The sequence below is a fragment of the Mytilus edulis genome, chromosome 3 (genome assembly GCF_963676685.1).
Source record: "Mytilus edulis chromosome 3, xbMytEdul2.2, whole genome shotgun sequence".
Taxonomy (NCBI): Eukaryota; Metazoa; Mollusca; class Bivalvia; order Mytilida; family Mytilidae; genus Mytilus; species Mytilus edulis.
Genome location: NC_092346.1, coordinates 1,473,565 through 1,493,552, shown reverse-complemented (window position 1 = coordinate 1,493,552; position 19,988 = coordinate 1,473,565). Strand labels below are relative to the sequence as shown.

Here is a 19,988-nt window from a genome sequence, read left to right as displayed (position 1 = left end):
TATTACTTCAGACACATGTATAATAATATGTCTCTGATTTTAAGTCACTGTGTACGGTTATCCGCAAAAAAGTAACAATAAGTAATGACTACGGTATTGTATACTTCCGAAACTACATTAAGAAATATATAAGCATGCAGGGCTGCCAAGTCTCACGCATGTTCATGCTTTTTTTGGTGGCATTTTCCTTTGATCTATTGTTTTTTTTCTTTGATCTTTTCAATTTGACCAAATCTCACGCATTTGCTTCATGAAAAGATGGCAGAACTGAATAACTATTGTAACTTCAGAAACTAATTGCCAAAATGTTTTGTTTTCTTTCTAGACAGGGATCAGATTTCATACTGGCATAGTTACGGCATATGTAGAAGCATTTTATATAATTATCTTTCCTAAAATGACGACAATCCGCTTGAAAATTGCTTATATAAATATAAAGAACATATTTATCTAATTCTAAGTAGTGCTTTGAAGGGGCTATTTACCTATCATATATTTGGACATTTTACCATAAAGTGCTTATAACATTTTTTCCATGCGTATTTGCCGCAGTGCTTTAATGTACCTAAAATGCATAGGCGTCTCATGGGGGTGGGGGTACTGGGGGCCCCGCATCCCTTTTATTGAAAAAAATTTGGTTAATAGGGAATCACTGAACTTGAGCATGACTGGAGCGGGGCCCCCAAGATCAGTCAGCCCCCCTCTTTATGAAAAGTTCTGGCATGATCCGCCACCGAAATGTTGAACATATTTACATATTCTGCAGCTGAACGCATACATATTCAACAGTTACCGCATATTCAAAATAGAAGAAATCTACCTTCAGTAGTTTAATCCTATAAAAGACCGTTGTTATAAAGCTAATGGATATATATCAGCCCACCAATATAAAAAAAAAGGTATGATTGTCAATGAGACAACTCTCCATAAGAGAACAAAATGACACAGAAATTAACAACTATATTGGTCACCGTACGGCCCATTCTGCATAGTCAGCTAAATAAAGTCCCCGAAATGACAATGTAAAACAATTCAAACGAGAAAACTAACGTCCTTATTTATGTACAAAAACCAAAAATGTAACACATAAACAAACGACAACCACTGAATTACAGGCTCCTGACTTTGGACAGGCACATACATACAGAATGTGAAGGAGTTAAACATGTTACCATAATAAAAGCGTAGTATTTTAGGCATGAATCAATGATGGCCATTAGACACATTACCGAATTAACATCCATCTTAACCGTAGCTGCACTGTACTGCCCGATATATCAACCGTTACAAAAGATTTTGTATAGCATGCTTTTACCGTATTTACCGTTCTATCTAAATATGCATGAATTGGTGGACCAGTGGCACGTTCCTTTGTGTGTTGATATGAGTTTCTAGAAGGTACGGGTGTATATTTGTATATGTATTAGCCATCTTACTATGTAGAAGTACGTCGACATAGAACAACGATTTATTTCTGTAGAAAGAAAGTCAGTACACACAAAATATAACATTTTGCAGATAATCGAAGCCAGTGTCTTAAAGTTACCTGGATGTTTCTTGACCTTTTTTGTTTCTTACTTTTTAACCACAAGGAGCTGACTGGGGCACCCCTGACTCCCTTTCGACAGGTAAATCATTCGTTAATAATTGCAATATCTGTGTTTATGCGGGAAATGCAATGCTATCGATAAGTTCAGAAAATTCTTAACAACTGTCTGAGGGGTTCGTAGGTGACCTGATACAAGGTAAAATGTCTGCTCCAATCCAAGAAAACCTTTGTTCTTTAGTGGCAGTTAAAGTTTCTGAAACTCCATCCAGGTGGACTTATTTGGCAGAACCTACCCATTGCATTATGAATTGATAATTTCCATTATGTTGTACGGCATACTGACTAACTGCCTGAAATATTTGCCACTGATATTGATCAAGTAATCAAGTAAAATTGTTTACCAGATCATGAATTTATCTTTCTTACCCATGAACAAAAGTATAAGAAATTCTTAAGTACTCTATCATGGAACATGATAAAAAAAATATTTAAAGAGAGCTGAGGGCAGAAATCCTATATTTTTTCCATTTATTCATTTCTTATAGAATTGTTATTTCTGCAGTTTATCCGATGATATGACTTGTAAAAGAGACTGAGATGTGGTACGATTGCCAATAAAAGACAACCCTCATCAAGAGTGCTTGGTTTTTTTTTGTCACAAACTTATGTTTACAGATCTTTTCATAAGAGAAAAAACATGTTGATATTTTTTTTTTTGGGGGGGGGGGGGGGGGGGGGTAGAACTGTTTTAATAACACTGACAAATATTTTATATACACAAAAAAAAAAAAACAACAATTAAGCAAAACAAATAAATTTAGACACGGATAAGTTGTCTTGACCATAGTATATGTTTATTACCGATACGATTCTCTCTGTATACCCCAATACTAACCCCCCCTTTTTTGTCATCGAACTTAGTCACGTGATAACTTCCGATTTACCGAGTAGTGTGCGATAGACTAGTCGGATAGACAATCATGGAAGTTATCTCACTACTTGATGTTGTAGTGTCTAAAATGATGGCTGTAGATTATGAAGTGTTAAAATATATATCTTATGTGTATTTTGTTAATTCTGCATTTGTTCTTTTATTATTACAATTTTTAAGCGCACCGTATGGGCGTTATGCAAGATCTGGATGGGGATGTATGTTAAACGCAAAATTAGCCTGGTTTATTCAAGAACTGCCATCTTTTGCGGTTCCAGTAATTTTAATTTTTGCAACGGACACTTGGAAGTCAATATCCGTGTGTAGTAAAGTTACGTTGACATGTTTTCTTGTGCATTATTTTCAAAGGTAAGTGTGCACTCTTTTATTTTGAGGACAGAAAAGTGTATTATTTGTAAACAAAACCACGCTTATCTTGTTGTCAATACATACACGTGTATATCGTACGATACAGATAAGTCTGACACCACCTTTTTACTGTACTAAATTTGCATTATGTTTGTGTGTGATTTATTTGAGGTTTTTAAATCTGACATTGTCATCGCTTCATTCAGCTGTTAAATATTTGTTATTTTTAAAATTTATGTTGCTGAAAGTGAAAGTAGAATTGGTCAAAAAGAAAGTAACCCAATCTATACATTTGGTTCATAGAGGGTCACACAAACCTCAACAAACATAACTTTTCATCTAGACCAATTAAATGTTTAAATCAAATGAAATTTGCAGCAGAAATTGCATATATAATATATCGCATACATATTTGATATACATGTTATAAATAAATGTATTGTATGTTTATGCCTTGTACAGTTGTATGTGGGTTAAAAGCTCTTCAGAGCTTATGATATGTCCTTGTTTGTATTCTATGCCAACTCTAAATATAGCTTACTTTTTTTTTATTTATTTATAAATTATGTGTTGAAGCATACATTTTAGGTGTTGTTTGAATTTTTTTTATTTTTTTTGTTGAGAGAGGAAAGTGGCTGAAAAACTCATTATTTTTTTATAGACTAATTAGCCACATCTATTTTATTCATGAGAACCTAATCAAGCCTTCTCTAACAGCCTCCAATTTTCCCTGAAAAAAACTCCAAGTTTGAGAAGCAGTTTTCAGGTCATATAATATAATTATTTTTGGGATAAAGACTGCACTAAATGTTATAAAAATCTTTATGGAACTGGCTTCATAGCTTTATCTTCCAAGTCTTATCTCTAATTTTGTGAGTTAAAACAACACTAGGCACTGGAATGGTGAACATAAGAGCATATCAATGTCCATTGCAAGTAGTTCAGCGATTTTAATAAACTGAAATACTTAGTATTCAAATAACAAAATGATCAGTATGTCGTTATGTATGTGTACATTTTTTTTCGTTAGTCGACACATCTCCGTGGACATTAGACAGTAGGGTATGAATTTATCTGTTCTAAAAATGTTCAAGTTAACACTAAATATTTTGAACGAAGATAGATAACTCCAGTTCAAATGTGCTCCTTTTAATTGCAAAATGTAAGCCATCTCTATCATCAGTGATCATAAGCACTTTATTAAAAAAAAATCCCATTTACGAAATTTGGGCATTTTGGATTGTTCATTAGATAATTCAGAAGATTTTCGTTAAACATATTAAAACCTTCATAGAATTTTGCTGATTTTTTCAACTCATAGTTTCTCAGAAAACGATAAAACCGGTATTAAAATTACTTTTACTTCCGATTAACCATAAAAGACTGGAATAATCAAGATCTTTGTCCTACTCTCGTCCTGAACATACATTAAATACTTGCCACTGGACGTTTAGCATCCAACAACCAATCAATCTCCTTCCTATAATGTCGGCTTTAATTGAAGAGTTAAACGATTCAAACATTTACAAAACCACGGGTTCCGAATGTGTACCAAGAGAGGCTAAAGATACCAGAGGGCATTCAAACTCAAAAGTCGAAAATAACCGTCATCGCCTTGTCTATATAAAGGAAAAGACCAACAGACAAACAATACTAGTAGTTCATATATGGCATCCTTCATGTTGCTCATGTTGTTACATGTTGTTACAAACCCGGCCAGTAATAAGTCTAATTCGGTAGGTTAAATTCGGGTTGATGGACAGGATTGTAGCTATACGACATTATGGAATATCCGCTATCATCTGTGTTAATTGATTTTAGGCATATAATAGTGAATGGAAACGGGGGAAATCTGCCAAAGAGACAATAGCACGAACAAAGAAAAGAAAAAAGCACAAGTTCACAAACGGGTCTTAAAATTGGCGAGAAAATTTCGTACCGAAGCAGACTTTTGCTGGTCCATTTAGACTGAGCGTATTGGTTGTCACGTGTCATAATTGAAACGGGCATGTATCATTATTTGAGAGAAGTAAAACAAAGTGTTGACTATAGAGAATGTTTCAGTAAACTGATAATATAGATCGACTTACAAAGGACTTGCGCTCATCATGCTCATGGCGTAAAAAGTGCTGATATTGGACATGTTTTGATAAATTCATTACAGTCGACCGATGATCATGTTAATTATGTATTCGGTATGAAGAGTGAGTTCGGTTGAAAGTTTTTTATATTTCGTAAAAATTAGATCAGGCCCCTTCGAATAACCCTTTTTGGGGAAAACATGGGACCATCCTGGCACTTTCAATTGCTTTATCATATTAGTGATTGTAAGTTCACAAGTGACCTACATTCAAATTATTTAATTCCTGGTGTATTTCTAACATTCACCAACTCCGTGCCTCTTAACATGTGTTTTAGTGAAACCAGGCAAATGGACATTAAAATCATATATGACACTACATGTAGCTTTCAAAATCATATTCACCGATTTGACTCAAATTCTCATATTTGATTTATCATGTTTATAACATACTAAAACACATATCCAACTGATAATAAGTCTTTTATAAACAGTTCACCGTGCATATACTAGATAATATATACGAGTACAGTTTTCTGTGACTGTATCTTACATTCATTTGTAGGATCCTTTACTATAGATAATTTAGCTGATCTGTAACAATAACATCTTCATGCCTTATATATCATGTACTGCAGTACGCCGCTAGATTAAAACTGACGTGGAAAAGTAACACACGGCCAGCGAAAGCTCTTTTTAAGAGAGCATAGGTGGTCGTGTGGTCTAGCGGGACGGCTGCAGTGCAGGCGATTTGGAGTCACGATATCACAGTAGCATGGGTTCGAATCCCGGCGAGGGAAGAACCAAAAATTTGCGAAAGCAAATTTACAGATCTAACATTGTTGGGTTGATGTTTAGACGAGTTGTATATACATTATGTACACAGCCATGTATCACCATCATTGATGGCGATCCGATGGATACATCTGTTGTAGGGTTGTCACTGACTCAGACGTACTTATAAATATAATTATTTTCTGTGACTGTATCTTACATTCATTTGTAGGATCCTTTACTATAGATAATTTAGCTGATCTGTAACAATAACATCTTCATGCCTTATATATCATGTACTGCAGTACGCCGCTAGATTAAAACTGACGTGGAAAAGTAACACACGGCCAGCGAAAGCTCTTTTTAAGAGAGCCCAGGTGGTCGTGTGGTCTAGCGGGACGGCTGCAGTGCAGGCGATCATTGATGGCGATCCGATGGATACATCTGTTGTAGGGTTGTCACTGACTCAGACGTACTTATAAATATAATTATTTTCTGTGACTGTATCTTACATTCATTTGTAGGACACAAATAAATGTTAATAAATCCGGTTTGCTGTCGTTGTGACAGCCTCTTGTTTGTAACTTGTTCAAAAATCTTCTTCTCTGAAACTATTTGGCCAAATTTAACCAAACTTGGCCTAATTTTATCATTGTGGTAGATAGTTTAAAAAATGTGTCCGATGACCCCCATACCAAACAAAATGGCCAACATGGCTAAAATTAGAACATAGTGGTAAAATGCAGTTTTTGCTTTATAACTTTGAAACTAAAACATTTAGGGAAAATCTTTCAAGATTTAAATGTCAATTAAAATAAGATCTATCCCCTCACAAATTTTCAGATGAATCCGACAATCCGTTGTTGGGTTGCTGCCCTAAATTGGTAATTTTAAGGAAATTTTGCAGTTTTTGGTTATTATCTTGAATACTATTATAGATAGAGATAAACTGTAAACAGCAATAATGTTCATCAAAGTAAAATCTACAAATAAGTCAACATGACCAAAATTGTCAGAGGACCCCTTAAGGAGTTATTGCCCTTTATAGGCAATATTGAACAACTTTTCGTCATTTTTGTAACTTGTACAAAAATCTTCTTTTCTAAAACTGGGCCAAATTTAACCAAATTGTCCACAATCATTACTAGGGTATCTATTTTAAAAAAAGTGTCTAATGACCCCGCCTACCAACCAAGATGGCCGACATCAGTAAATACAGTTACAGGTGAGCGACACAGGCTCTTGAGAGCCTCTAGTTAAAGTAAGTTCAATAGGTTAAATTTCTTAAGTATACATACTGAAATCGTCATTATTGAGAGCCAATATATCATCCAAATATCTAAAAGTATTGTTAAGTTTTTGTATCAAATGTTGTTTCGATGGGTCTTTGCTAATTTTAGTCATAAATTGTAATTCATAACAATACAAAAACAGGTCCGCAATAAGTGGTGCACAGTTAATGCCGATTAGAATTCCAATAACTTGACGATATACGGAATCTCCAAAGCGAACAAAAATGTTATCTAGTAAAAATTCAAGCGCAGATATAGTATCAATTGACAAAGTTCTTTTGTTTATTGCTTCTAAAATATTACCTAAAAGAGTTTGAACATATGTACTCGCATTCTGACTTTTTAAATGCCCAGTTTATTAGGGATGTGTATTTATTCTTAATAAGAATATGAGGCAATATGGTATATAGGGTAGAACAATCAAAACTTTGATCAGATTCAAAATCACCAATATATGCATGTCATTTATCAAGTACTTCCAACGAGTTTTTGACACTCCAAAAGTAATTAATTCCACTATTTTCAAAGGCCTTATTTGAACAATTTATTATCAGGTTTTTTTATTGTACCAAGTGTAAGGAGAATAGACAATTTAGTAGTGGAACAATGGCTTGAAGATGAAATAAATCTATATTTGTATACATGTATACAATACAATTGAAGGAAAATTACCTTAATTTGGCTTCTCCAAATCATACATCAGACACAGGCAGACCAGTTTAGTTATTCCATATAAATAGTCATGCAGAGAATAATCACGCAAAAGTCACTGGCGAATTCTGATTCGTCTTTCACATTTCATTTTACAATAACACGCCCACTTGTTACAAGTGTACTATTCTTAAACATGTTAAAAGACCACTTGCAAATCATCTTGTACAAGTTTCTCCAAATTCCTAAATATGCAGTAATATAAATGGAAATTGTATCTTAATCGAGATTGGTTCAATTCCAAACCACTATGATATAGTTCGGTTCAAATCTTCTACTTAACTGAACATGATCATGAAAACAATGATAAACACCTCTGAACGTTACAAAATCATACGAAATATTTCTTCATCTTGAGGACTTGTACCCTTTATCAGAGTGTTACTATGATAACAGTGTTGTTATATGATATTAGACTAGACAGTGTAAGATAACCGACATTCTTGAATTATAAATACAGCAATGGACATGGTGGATGGACGATTATTGTTGACCGGACAAGGACACTCATATAGCCAAGATACGACATGAATATATATTTAAGACTGTATAAAAAAGAAGATGCGGTATGATTGCCAATGAGACAGCTATCCACAAAAGACCAAAATGACACAGACATTAACAACTATAGGTGACCTTTTTACAACTTTTCTAGTCGGGTTAGAAATGTGAATTCTTGCTTTTGTTCTAACTCAGAATCACATGTACTCCTGATAATATTTTAACCATCTCTTAAACCCCCATCCCCATAATTTCGATTTCTTTCCTCTACAAAATGTACACCAATATTAATACGTTAATAATCAATTTACTTTTAAAAATAATAAATTCCTTTCTTTTCAGAACTTTTATTTTCTCGTTTCTGATCAGAGGAGGAAAACCAACACCATTTGCAACCTTTTCAATGGCGTTTTTATTCTGTGTAGTTAATGGATATTTGCAAGGAGGATATCTGCTCTTTCACGCCCCACGGGATGACAACAAATGTCTTACATCACCACAGTTTATTATAGGTAAGACGTTCTCTTTCACACTCGGTCATTACTGGGATAACTGCTGACTGAAGAACAGAGTAGGAAAGGAACCGTTTTTACGATGAAGGGTATACAAATCCGAACTTTTTTCTTCATTAACGATATAGATCAAATGCTATTCTGGAACTTATATTATATAATTTAGACATTTTCAGTTCCACTCTGTACTCTTTTAAACAAATGATCCTTAAAACTGGACCACAAACATTGACCGGGTTATAGATATGTGGACATCAATTTCTCCTTTCCTGTCAGGAAATGCGCTTATTGCGTAAAGTGGCCATCTATTTATTAAATGTGCGTGATGTTAAATACGCAAACTCGTCTGGTCGGAATGCGGATATTGAATCCGATGTCTCCTTTAGATAGTGTACAACGATCTGTGTACGTTTAAGAAAACAGTAAAATCACAAAAATACCGAACTCCGAGGGAATTTAAAACGAAAAGTCCATATTCAAATGACACAATCAAAAGCTCAAACACATTAAACGAATGGATAACAACTGTCATATTCCTGACTTGGTACAGACATTTTCCTATGTAGAAAATGGTGGATTGAAGCTGGTTTAAAGCTAGCTAAACCTCTCACGTGTATAACAGTCGCATCAAATTGCATTACATTGACAACGAACAAAACAAACAGACATAATAGGTAAAAATGTCAAATATACAGCAGTCAACATTGTGCCACAACCTTAATCTGAATTAACCTTAATGAAGGGGTAAGTATTTGGCCGTTGCAATGCAAGATCGCTACTTCTCTTATCCAACATGATGTCAGTTTTCATTGGCAGTCGAATGCGTGCCTTTTCAGCACGTTATGTTAACGACAAATCAAACTTATGTCATATACAAAATTCTAAAATTAATCTGTTTCCCATCGTTTTGGATTTACTTGAGAAAAGTTATAGCATTATAAAATACATGTATATGATAATTGCGATTTTATTTTAATTTTATTTCAGTTTTTTTCAAACGAGTCCATATATTCAAAAGATATATTCATCTTTAAGATGAACTTTACATTGAAATTTCGAGTTTTGAAGAAAAAATAAAAATAACATTTCGTGCTTTCGAAGTTTTTCTAAGGATTTATCCTCTACTACAGGAATGCTCTGCCAAACATATGAAAATCTGTGATGCACAAATAGGATATACGTTTGGCGAAATGTAACATAAGAGATAAGCCATTAAGATCTATTGTCAAATTTGCCTGAGACAGTTGGAACCTAATTTATTAGAAGTCTCTCAATTCAAGGAACCTGTGACGTCTGACCATCGTTATACTAAGACGATTTATTTTAAATATATCAGTATTTTTATTTTCATAGGTTTAGTTATGTTTTTCACTGGTATGGTAATAAACATTCATTCTGACCATGTTTTAAGAAATTTGAGGAAACCAGGTGAAAATGGATACAAGATACCTCGTGGTAAGTTTTTTGACATTTAGTTTTCAGCCATGTTGATTTTGTTATTGTTTTGAAAGCATAGCGTTTAGAAATATCATGGTAAATCTTTACTATGTTTACGTTTATATTGCTGAGCATATTGTCCTTTTCTCAGCTCGATTCAATGATCAATTGAACGAGTTCATGTCTTCTATTATTGACGGAGGGATGACTGTGATTAATTGACAAATGCCATATCTGGCTATATCTACATGAAGCTCAATTGACACACTGACGGCCAACGGTATGACACAACGCTGCTGGTCTATATTAACAACAACAAAACATTAAAACATTAATTTATAGAATACGAACATGCAAACATACAAGAAAATGAGGTTATCATTCCGTTTCTCTTTCTTGATCAAATTGATAAGTTTTTGGCCAATCACCTGCACTGATGAGCAAAAAGTAAAATCACAAAAATACTGAACTCAGAGGAAAATCAAATCGGAAAGTCCTTAGTCACATGGCAAAATCAAATAACAAAACACATCAAAACCGAATGGACAAGAACTGTCATATTCCTGACTTGGTATAGGCATTTTCTAATGTAGAAAATGGTGGATTAAACCTGGTTTTATATCGCTAAACCTCTCACTTTGTTGACAGTCTCATCAAATTCCAAATCATTCACATAAAATGTGGCTAGACCATAGATCCTTATTAATGATAATGACAGTGTATGTATGATTCATAAATGTTCAAAAATATTCAACTCATGATCCATTTGTAGCCGAACATAAAGACTGTTAAACAAAGGAAACTCATAAATTTTATTTTCAAATGTATAAGGAGATATGGTATTGATGCCAATGAGACAACTCTCCATCCAAGTTGCAATGTTGAAGAAGTAAACAATTAAAGATCAAAATACGGTTGAGCAAGAATTGTTTAATAAAAATGTTCAGTGTAATCCGTTGCTTCAATTATAACTTTTTAGGTTGAAAACGTTTGCCACTCAGCTGCTTTGATGCATAGATTAAGTTTTCCAATCAGTTGAAAGTCTTCCAATTTTAACATGCACCCAATTTTTTCTTGGTCATTTCTGGTGCTTCAGATTTCTTGTTTTACAGCCGAGCTGCTATGATTCATATTGATTAATGCTAATATATAAATCTGTATTACAGGTGAAATGTTCAACTATGTCTCAGGTGCGAATTGTTTTTGGTGAGACTTTAGAATGGTGGGGATTCGTAGTTTTATGTCCTTCATTAAGATACTAATATACACGTCTGTATTACAGGTGGGATGTTTAACTATGTCTCGGGTGCTAATTTCTTTGGTGAGATTTTAGAATGGTGGGGATTCTTTGTTTTATGTCCTTCCTTACCAAGTTTGGCCTTCGCTGTTTTTACAACGTGTAATATCGGACCACGTGCTTTACAACATCACAGGTATGTAAAATATATAAAACTTTAAAAGTATATAAAGTAATAACGTTTATGTAAAATTATGTATTTATGTAACATTAAAGATTTACAAAAATATATAAAAAACAAAACCACAAAAATAGCGAACCCCGAGGAAAATTCAAAACGGAAAGTCCCTGATCAAATGTCAAAATCATAAGCTTATACACATCAAACATGTCAAACGAATGGATAACAATAACATGGTTATTACGGGATATGACATGTAAACCAATGATTGAGTGTCATATATAAAGGCAAAGTTGGTTACAACCAAATTCAAGTATTTAATTATAAGTAAATAATACTCGATTACCACAAAAACATTCATGGATATTTGGAAGCAGTTGGTCTAGTTAGTTTTTTAAATCTTTTTTACATCAAATTTAAAAACAATTTCTTTTAAATTTATAGTGGAGTAGGAAACATGTTATTGTAACTTATATTAATCCCTCTTCACTTTTGTGTTGCGATTGCTGCCTTGAAGCAACATTAACCTGCTCATTTTCGAAATCTATAAGGGTGGTCTTGTTGCTTACAATTTATTTAAAAAGATTAAAGGCAATACGTCAATTTCTCATTTATAGAGGTAACAATGACCAGAAATTGAAAAAAAAACATGTAAAAGGTGAATATTGATTAAGAATACTTCCAGATCACTCTTTTGCACCACCGGTGCTGTCCGTGTTGGTCAGTCATCCGTTTTCTGTGTTGTTTTTGTTGACTTGTTATCTTTTTTCGCTTAATTCCATTGCGTTTCCAGTTTATCTATAACTTTTGAGTTTGAATATTCCTTTGCTTTAATTGGCCTTCTGGCCTTTTTATATTCAAATCAGCTGGTTTCTATTTTTTGCGACATCGAGCATTCCTATATGCTCATTTGGTGCAGTAGAAACTTGTACCGTTTTTATAATAATGCATCTCTTTTCCTCAATATTGACGTAGATGGACGACTTCACACGAAAATCTATGATAAACGGGACGATTTCAACTTCCCAATTATCAATTTTCCATTTCTCAGCAGTAACATACCCTCTGTCCCTTCGTATGGTGTTTACATATCACAATTGATACGTTATTCTCGTGCTTGTTCACACTATACGGACTTCATATACAGGAGTGTGCTCCTTACACAGAAACTGCTACAACAAAGTTATGAGGAGGACAGATTAAAATTGACACCATCACGAATTGGTGGATCCATACGATGTATCTTTGACCAAACTAGCTAAGGACATTTTTACCACATGGTAGATTGTTGTTTGTCATATGTCGTCTAATCTTTTAATTACCAAACGTGACTTATTCCCGATTGTGACTGTTTTGCTGAGTGTGAATTCGCATTACTATAAGACGTGTTACGGTACTTGTCTATCCCAAATTCATGTATCTAGTTTAAATGTTTAATGTTATATTTGTAATTCTCATCGGATTTTGTCAAATGCGTTGATGTCTTTTCTATTATATATATGTGTTATGGTAAATAATATTAATCACCGCATTCATTTATTAGATATCATTTTGTTCAACGTAATCAGTACGATATTTTACGTTTGAAGTCAAATTCAAAACAAACCGGACATAGCTTTATAATATAGTTAATTGCTACCTTAGTTTGCTAATAATAAATATTAAAATATGCATTGTTATTAAATGCAATATCAGTATTTAGTTCAAATATAATCTTAAATCAATCCTAATTCTATCTTATTCATTCAAATGACGTCATTTTTGTCGAGCCTGCAACTTTTGTTGCAGAAAGCTCGACATAGGGATAGTGATCCGGCGGCGGCGGCGGCGGCGGCTACGGCGGCGGCGTTAGCTCACTTCTTAAAAGCTTTATATTTTAGAAGGTGGAAGACCTGGATGCTTCATACTTTGTATATAGATGCTTCATGTTACGAAGTTTCCGTCAGTCACATGTCCAATGTCCTTGACCTCATTTTCATGGTTCAGTGACCACTTGAAAAAAAAGTTCAAATTTTTTGTAATGTTGAATTCTCTCTTATTATAAGTAATAGGATAACTATATTTGATATGTGCGTACCTTGCAAGGTCCTCGTGTCTGTCAGACAGTTTTCACTTGACCTCGACCTCATTTCATGGATCAGTGAACAAGGTTAAGTTTTGGTGGTCAAGTCCATATCTCAGATACTATAAGCAATAGGGCTAGTATATTCGGTGTATGGAAGGACTGTAAGGTGTACATGTCCAACTGGCAGGTGTCATCTGACCATGACCTCATTTTCATGGTTCAGTGGTTATAGTTAAATTTTTGTGTTTTGGTCTGTTTTTCTCATACCATATGCAATAGGTCTACTATATTTGTTGTATGGAATGATTGTTAAGTGTACATGTCTAGCGGGCAGATGTCATGTGACCTTGACCTCATTTTCATGGTTCAGTGGTGAAAGTTAAGTTTTTGAGTTTTGGTCTTTTTATCTAATGCTATATGCCATAGGTCAACTATATTTGGTGTATGGAAATATTTTATGATCTTTATGTCAGTCGAGCAGGTTTTATTTAACCGTGACCTCATTTTCACGGTTCATTGCACAGTGTTAAGTTTTTGTGTTTTGGTGTTTTTTTCTTAAACTATAAGTAATGTGTCAACTATATATGTTGTATAGAAGCATTGTTAGCTGTACCTGTCTGCCTGGCATGGTTCATCTGACCTGGACCTCTTTTTCAAGGTTCATTGGTCTTTGTTTAGTTATCTTGGTTAATGTTAATAAAATTGAGAAAGGAAATGGTGAATATGTCAAAGCGACAACCACCCGACCATAGAGCAAACAACAGCCGAAGGCAACCAATGGGTCTTCAATGTAGCGAGAATTCCCGCACCCGTAGGTGTCCTTCAGCTGGCCCCTAAAATATGCATAATAGTACAGTGATAATGGACGTCATACTAAACTCCGAATTATACACAAGAAACTAAAATTTAAAATCATACAAGACTAACAAAGGCCAGAGGCTCCTGACTTGGGACAGGCGCAAAATTGCGGCGGGGTTAAACATGTTTATGAGATCTCAACCCTCCCCCTATACCTCTAGCCAATGTAGAAAAGTAAAAGAATAACAATACGCACATTAAAATTTAGTTCAAGATAAGTTTATGTGACAGTTGTAATAAAGCTTAGCTTTATACTTAGGACTATCAACATAATATCAATGATTAGTATAGAAGGCGAGACATTTCAGCGTGTGCACTCTTGTTGTCATTTTTTACAATTTCAAATATGACGTCACTTGGCGTTGGGGTTTGGGCTTGTTCGGATGTGTCTACATTTTGTGTTGCAAATGTCTGGTTATGTAATGTATTTCAGTTGTTTCCTGTAATTAGTTAATATTTCAGTTCTATCATGTACAGCTTTTGTTTAGTAATTTTATAAATTTACTGTTTGCAAAAGTATAATTTTTTCTAAATAATAAGGATGTTCTGGTAACTAACAGAAAACCCTGGCCGTTTTTGGCACAACTTTTTTGATCTTTTGGTCCTCGATGCTGTTCGACTTTGTGCTTGTTTCGGCTTTCAAACTTTTGTATCTGGTCGTCGCTGGTGGATCTTGTGTGGATAAAATGCACTTCTGACGTATTAAAATTTTCAACTTGTTGCCTTTTGTTGGCTGTTGTTCGTGTGTTTCTTTGTCAATTGTATTCTCCAATTTATTTATATTGTAGTCCTGTGGTGTTGAGTTGTCCTTTTAATGTTATATTTCACATGGCTTTAAAAGGGGAGGTTTGGCATGCCACAAAACCAGGTTCAACCCGCCATTTTTTTTCTTGTCCTGTACCAAGTCAGGAATATGGCCATTGTTATATTATAGTTCGTTTCTGTATGTGTTACATTTTAACGTTGCGTCGTTTGTTTTCTCTTAATTTTGAGTGTAAATTCACATTGCGATAAGACATGTCACGGTACTTGTCTATCCCAAATTCATGTATTTGGTTTTGATGTTATATTTGTTTTTCTCGTGGGATTTTGTCTGATGCTTGGTCCGTTTCTGTGTGTGTTACATTGTAGTGTTGTGTCGTTGTTCTCCTGTTATATTTAATGCGTTTCCCTCAGTTTTAGTTTGTTACCCCGATTTTGTTTTTTGTCCATGGATTTATGAGTTTGAACAGCGGTATACTACTGTTGCCTTTATTTACAAGAATATGCATTATCCTTTCAGATGGTATATACAGAAGTTTGAGGACTATCCAAAAAACAGAAAAGCTGTTATACCTTTTATGCTGTAGAGAACGGGGGAAAAAGATATTCAACTCTCAGCTAAGTAAAAGGAGGACACAAAAAAGACAATAGCTTGTGTTATGGAAGTACTAAGTAATTAAAAACACACGACTAACAGGAACTTATTGTTATAATTAGAAGTGTAGAAGTGTACCATGATCTCATAGTAAAGATATTTAATATAGACACATACTTTGTTTAGACTTTGTTTATTTTATAATGCTAGAAAATTAACTATACTCACGTTTTTCTGATTATTAGTAGGCACTCAGGATCCCCCTTTCCAAAATACACCATGTACATATGCTCTTCTCAATGCAACTCAAGTACCAATGCCATTGATATTAAGACGAAATACAAAGCAGATGTTATTTAAGCTACTTCAGATGGTCTTGGTGGCCAAGTGGTCTAAGTAGTTTCTACTACTTTAACCACAAGCCAGTCAACACTGAGGTTGTAAAATCGAATCCCGCTCGTGCGGGTGCACTCTCCTCCACTCACCTCCAATTTTAATTGACTAGGATTTTCAGATTTTCTCCGGGCACTCCAGTTTCCTCCACTATTAAAAACCAGCCGCTACGAAAAATCCAAAAAGGAGCGATTAAAACAATCAACTATCAACCAGATGACTTTAAATGTTAGAAGTAGTTTCTTTGACATAAATATATATTAGCTTTGATTCCGTGTTTGTGTTGATTAGAATGAAAATCTCAAGACCCATTCAGTTAGTTATTAAGAATGTTCCTGCAATATTTTGCTTTAAACTAGAAATAAAAATATCCCGGAACTTCTGGCCTTTGTCAGTCTTGTATTATTTTAAAATTTTAGTTCATTTATAAGTTTTGCAGTTTAGTATCTCTTCCATTTTCACTGAACTAGTACACATGATTGTTATGGGGCCAGTTAAAGGCCCCACTGCGGAATTTCCTCGCTGTGTTGAAGACTTATTGGTGGCCTTCGGCTGTTTATTTTTTCTCTTTGGTGGGGTTGTTGTCTCTTTGACATATTCCTATTTCTATTCTCAATTTTATATATTGCTTACATCATTTTCTGTTTCAGTGGAAAGCTTTATTATTGGAAATCATACCACGTCTCCTCATGTTATCCCAATATTGATTATTAGTCCATTTGTAACATGGTAAAAACCATATTGGTTTGCAGATTAATTGAGTGACTCAACATATGAGAAAGCACATAACAAAGTACCGAATTAAGAAAAGTTCGATGCACTCCACGTGATGGTATTATAACCTAGGTGTTTCAATTTGATTAGAGATTCGGAAGAAAATCATTTATATATGAATCCCGCCTAAAGCGTCCTTAATTGAGTTCTGCATTTTTCCAAGAATATCAATACAGGTGCTTTGTTTTAGGAAGGAAATATCATACTTTATATGGTTGATATTGTTTACTTTTTAGTTTTCTGTGTTCCGTTGTCTTTCTTTCCGCCATTTATCTTTTCGGCCATGCTTGTATTTTTGACTTATTTAACCCCGGTCTCCCCTTATGATCCGTAGGGGGTCAGTAGTTGACTGTATAATGAGTTTATCGGACGCTGGACTTTTTCTGCGGCGTTTTGTTGAAAAATAAACAATGAAACACAACAACATTAATAAATGACGTCGCCTTTAACGCGTCATGAACCCCATATGAAACTTACTAACCCCCATACGGTCTCATAGGGGGTCACCACGTGACGGCATTTAACCAATCACAACGTGATAATTCATCTGTGATCCGATAAATACATATAAGAAGACAGAAGTGGCAAATTCAGATCTCAAGTTTTTTTTTATAGACACTTAAAATGGACATAACACTCGGTTGAGGATTTACCGTAAATACGACAACAGTTATAACAAATGTACTTCAAATTTTTAATAATAAATTTTCCAAAACTGGTTGGCCGAACGGCAACAAAGACATATTCAAAAGTCATAAATCGATTGTGAGAAAACAAATCCGAGTTACATACAAAAACCGAGGGAAACACATAGACTTTAAGAGGAAAACAAAGGAACAAAAGGAACTCTGCCATTTTCCTGAGTTAATTGGTGCAGCACATTTTAAGAATAGAATGTAGGGTTGAACCGGGTATAATGGTTAGCCAAACCTCCCGCTTCATGACAATGTTTAAACATGTATCGCTAAAATGACATCACGTAACAGAAATACGACACAAACACACGCAAGAACATTCATCACAAAGAAACGCACAAATAAATAATATAATAGTCGACCCAGCATTCGCTAACCACGTCGACAACGAACATATTCCATCTACGACATCCACCACAGGATATAACAAACAGTGATAAAACGGCAACTGTATGCTATTTTCTGGGAGTATAAATACAAACAAATCAGGATCGTGTTATAACGAAAAACATTCATACGATGATTTACATATGAATGTAAACCCACAAATCTAGACATAAGCATGATAAGATTAAATAATTTTATCAAACAATGTTTTGAATAATAAATAATCAATTACACAAAATATGACATGCAGACGATTACATTAATGAATGTTGTTACCAGTTAGTAACAATAATAATTTTGTTCACCGTTTTATCTAATGGTGGCACGGTAGTATTTCCTGGCCCATAAGGGATAATGATAGTCTTTTTTCACCACTTTCTAACACTGTAAAAAAAATCTACATTCACAGTTAACTGATGTATTTTCATTTTACTATTCAGAAATGAATTTGAATGTGTATCATATCTGTTTAGTGTTTATGCTATTTTCAATAATCTAAGGCCGCTAATGATTTTAGGTCTTTTATCATGCAGTGATTACACAATTAAAAAAAATCTCAAAAATTCATTTTCATCTGTTTGTAAAACTATTTCAAATTTTTCTACCCCTAATTCATGTCTCAGATTGGGAAAGTATGTTCAGTTGATACTTTATTTTTTTGTCCAATCGACACACTTCAAATACATTGACTTAGGTAGGGTACAAAAAAGAGCAACATACATTCTGGAATGCAAATACTTCCGTGCCACCTAGTGCTACATCGGCGAGTTTTGAAATAAAAAAATGTTGGCAGTGGCTCGACATAGGGATAGTGATCCGGCGGCGGCGGCGGCGTTAGTTAACTTCTTAAAAGCTTTATATTTTAGAAGGTGGAAGATCTGGATGCTTCATACTTTGTATATAGATGCCTCATGTTACGAAGTTTCCGTCAGTCACATGTCCAATGTCCTTGACCTCATTTTTATGGTTCAGTGACCACTCGAAAAAAAAGTTCAGATTTTTTGTAATGTTGAATTCTCTCTTATTATAAGTAATAGGATAACTATATTTGATATGTGCGTACCTTGCAAGGTCCTCATGTCTGTCAGACAGTTTTCACTTGAACTCGACCTAATTTCATGGATCAGTAAACAAGGTTAAGTTTTGGTGGTCAAGTCCATATCTCAGATACTATAAGCAATAGGGCTAGTATATTCGGTGTATGGAAGGACTGTAAGGTGTACATGTCCAACTGGCAGGTGTCATCTGACCTTGACCTTATTTTCATGGTTCAGTGGTTATAGTTAAATTTTTGTGTTTTGGTCTGTTTTTCTCAAACTATATGCAATAGGTCTACTATATTTGTTGTATGGAATGATTGTAAGGTGTACATGTCTAGCGGGCAGATGTCATGTGACCTTGACCTCATTTTCATAGTTCAGTGGTCAAAGTTTTTGAGTTTTGGTCTTTTTATCTAATTCTATATGCCATAGGTCAACTATATTTGGTGTATGGAAATATTTTATGATCTTTATGTCAGTCGTGCAGGTTTTATTTTACCGTGACCTCATTTTCATGGTTCATTGCACAGTGTTAAGTTTTTGTGTTTTGGTCTATTTTTCTTAAACTATAAGTAATAGGTCAACTATATATGTTGTAGAGAAGCATTGTTAGCTGTACATGTCTGCCTGGCATGGTTCATCTGACCTTGACCTCATTTTCATGGTTCATTGGTCTTTGTTTAGTTATCTTGGTTAATGTTCTGTTTGTGTGACAGTTGTAATAAAGCTTAGCTTTATACTTAGGACTATCAACATAATATCAATGATTAGTAAAGAAGGCGAGACATTTCAGCGTGTGCACTCCTGTTCAACCAATATGTCTGTTTGTTTTGTTAACACATAGT

The 19,988-nt window shown here is 34.4% G+C and overlaps 1 protein-coding gene across 2 annotated transcripts; it reads left to right on the top strand.

Annotated features, from left to right (window-relative positions):
- Window positions 1–1,377: 1,377 nt before the first annotated feature.
- On the top strand, window positions 1,378–16,028 carry LOC139515589 (3-oxo-5-alpha-steroid 4-dehydrogenase 1-like). Of its 2 annotated transcripts, none has more exons than XM_071305179.1 (5): window positions 1,378–1,398; window positions 8,550–8,719; window positions 10,073–10,174; window positions 11,439–11,589; window positions 15,780–16,028. In XM_071305179.1, the coding sequence occupies exons 2-5, from the start codon at window positions 8,611–8,613 to the stop codon at window positions 15,844–15,846; spliced, it is 429 nt and encodes a 142-aa protein (XP_071161280.1). In that variant the 5' UTR covers window positions 1,378–1,398; window positions 8,550–8,610; the 3' UTR covers window positions 15,847–16,028. The 2 variants fall into 2 exon arrangements, with proteins under 2 accessions (XP_071161280.1, XP_071161279.1); XM_071305178.1 differs by lacking the exon at window positions 1,378–1,398 and adding an exon at window positions 2,472–2,849.
- The last annotated feature ends 3,960 nt before the right edge of the window (window positions 16,029–19,988 follow it).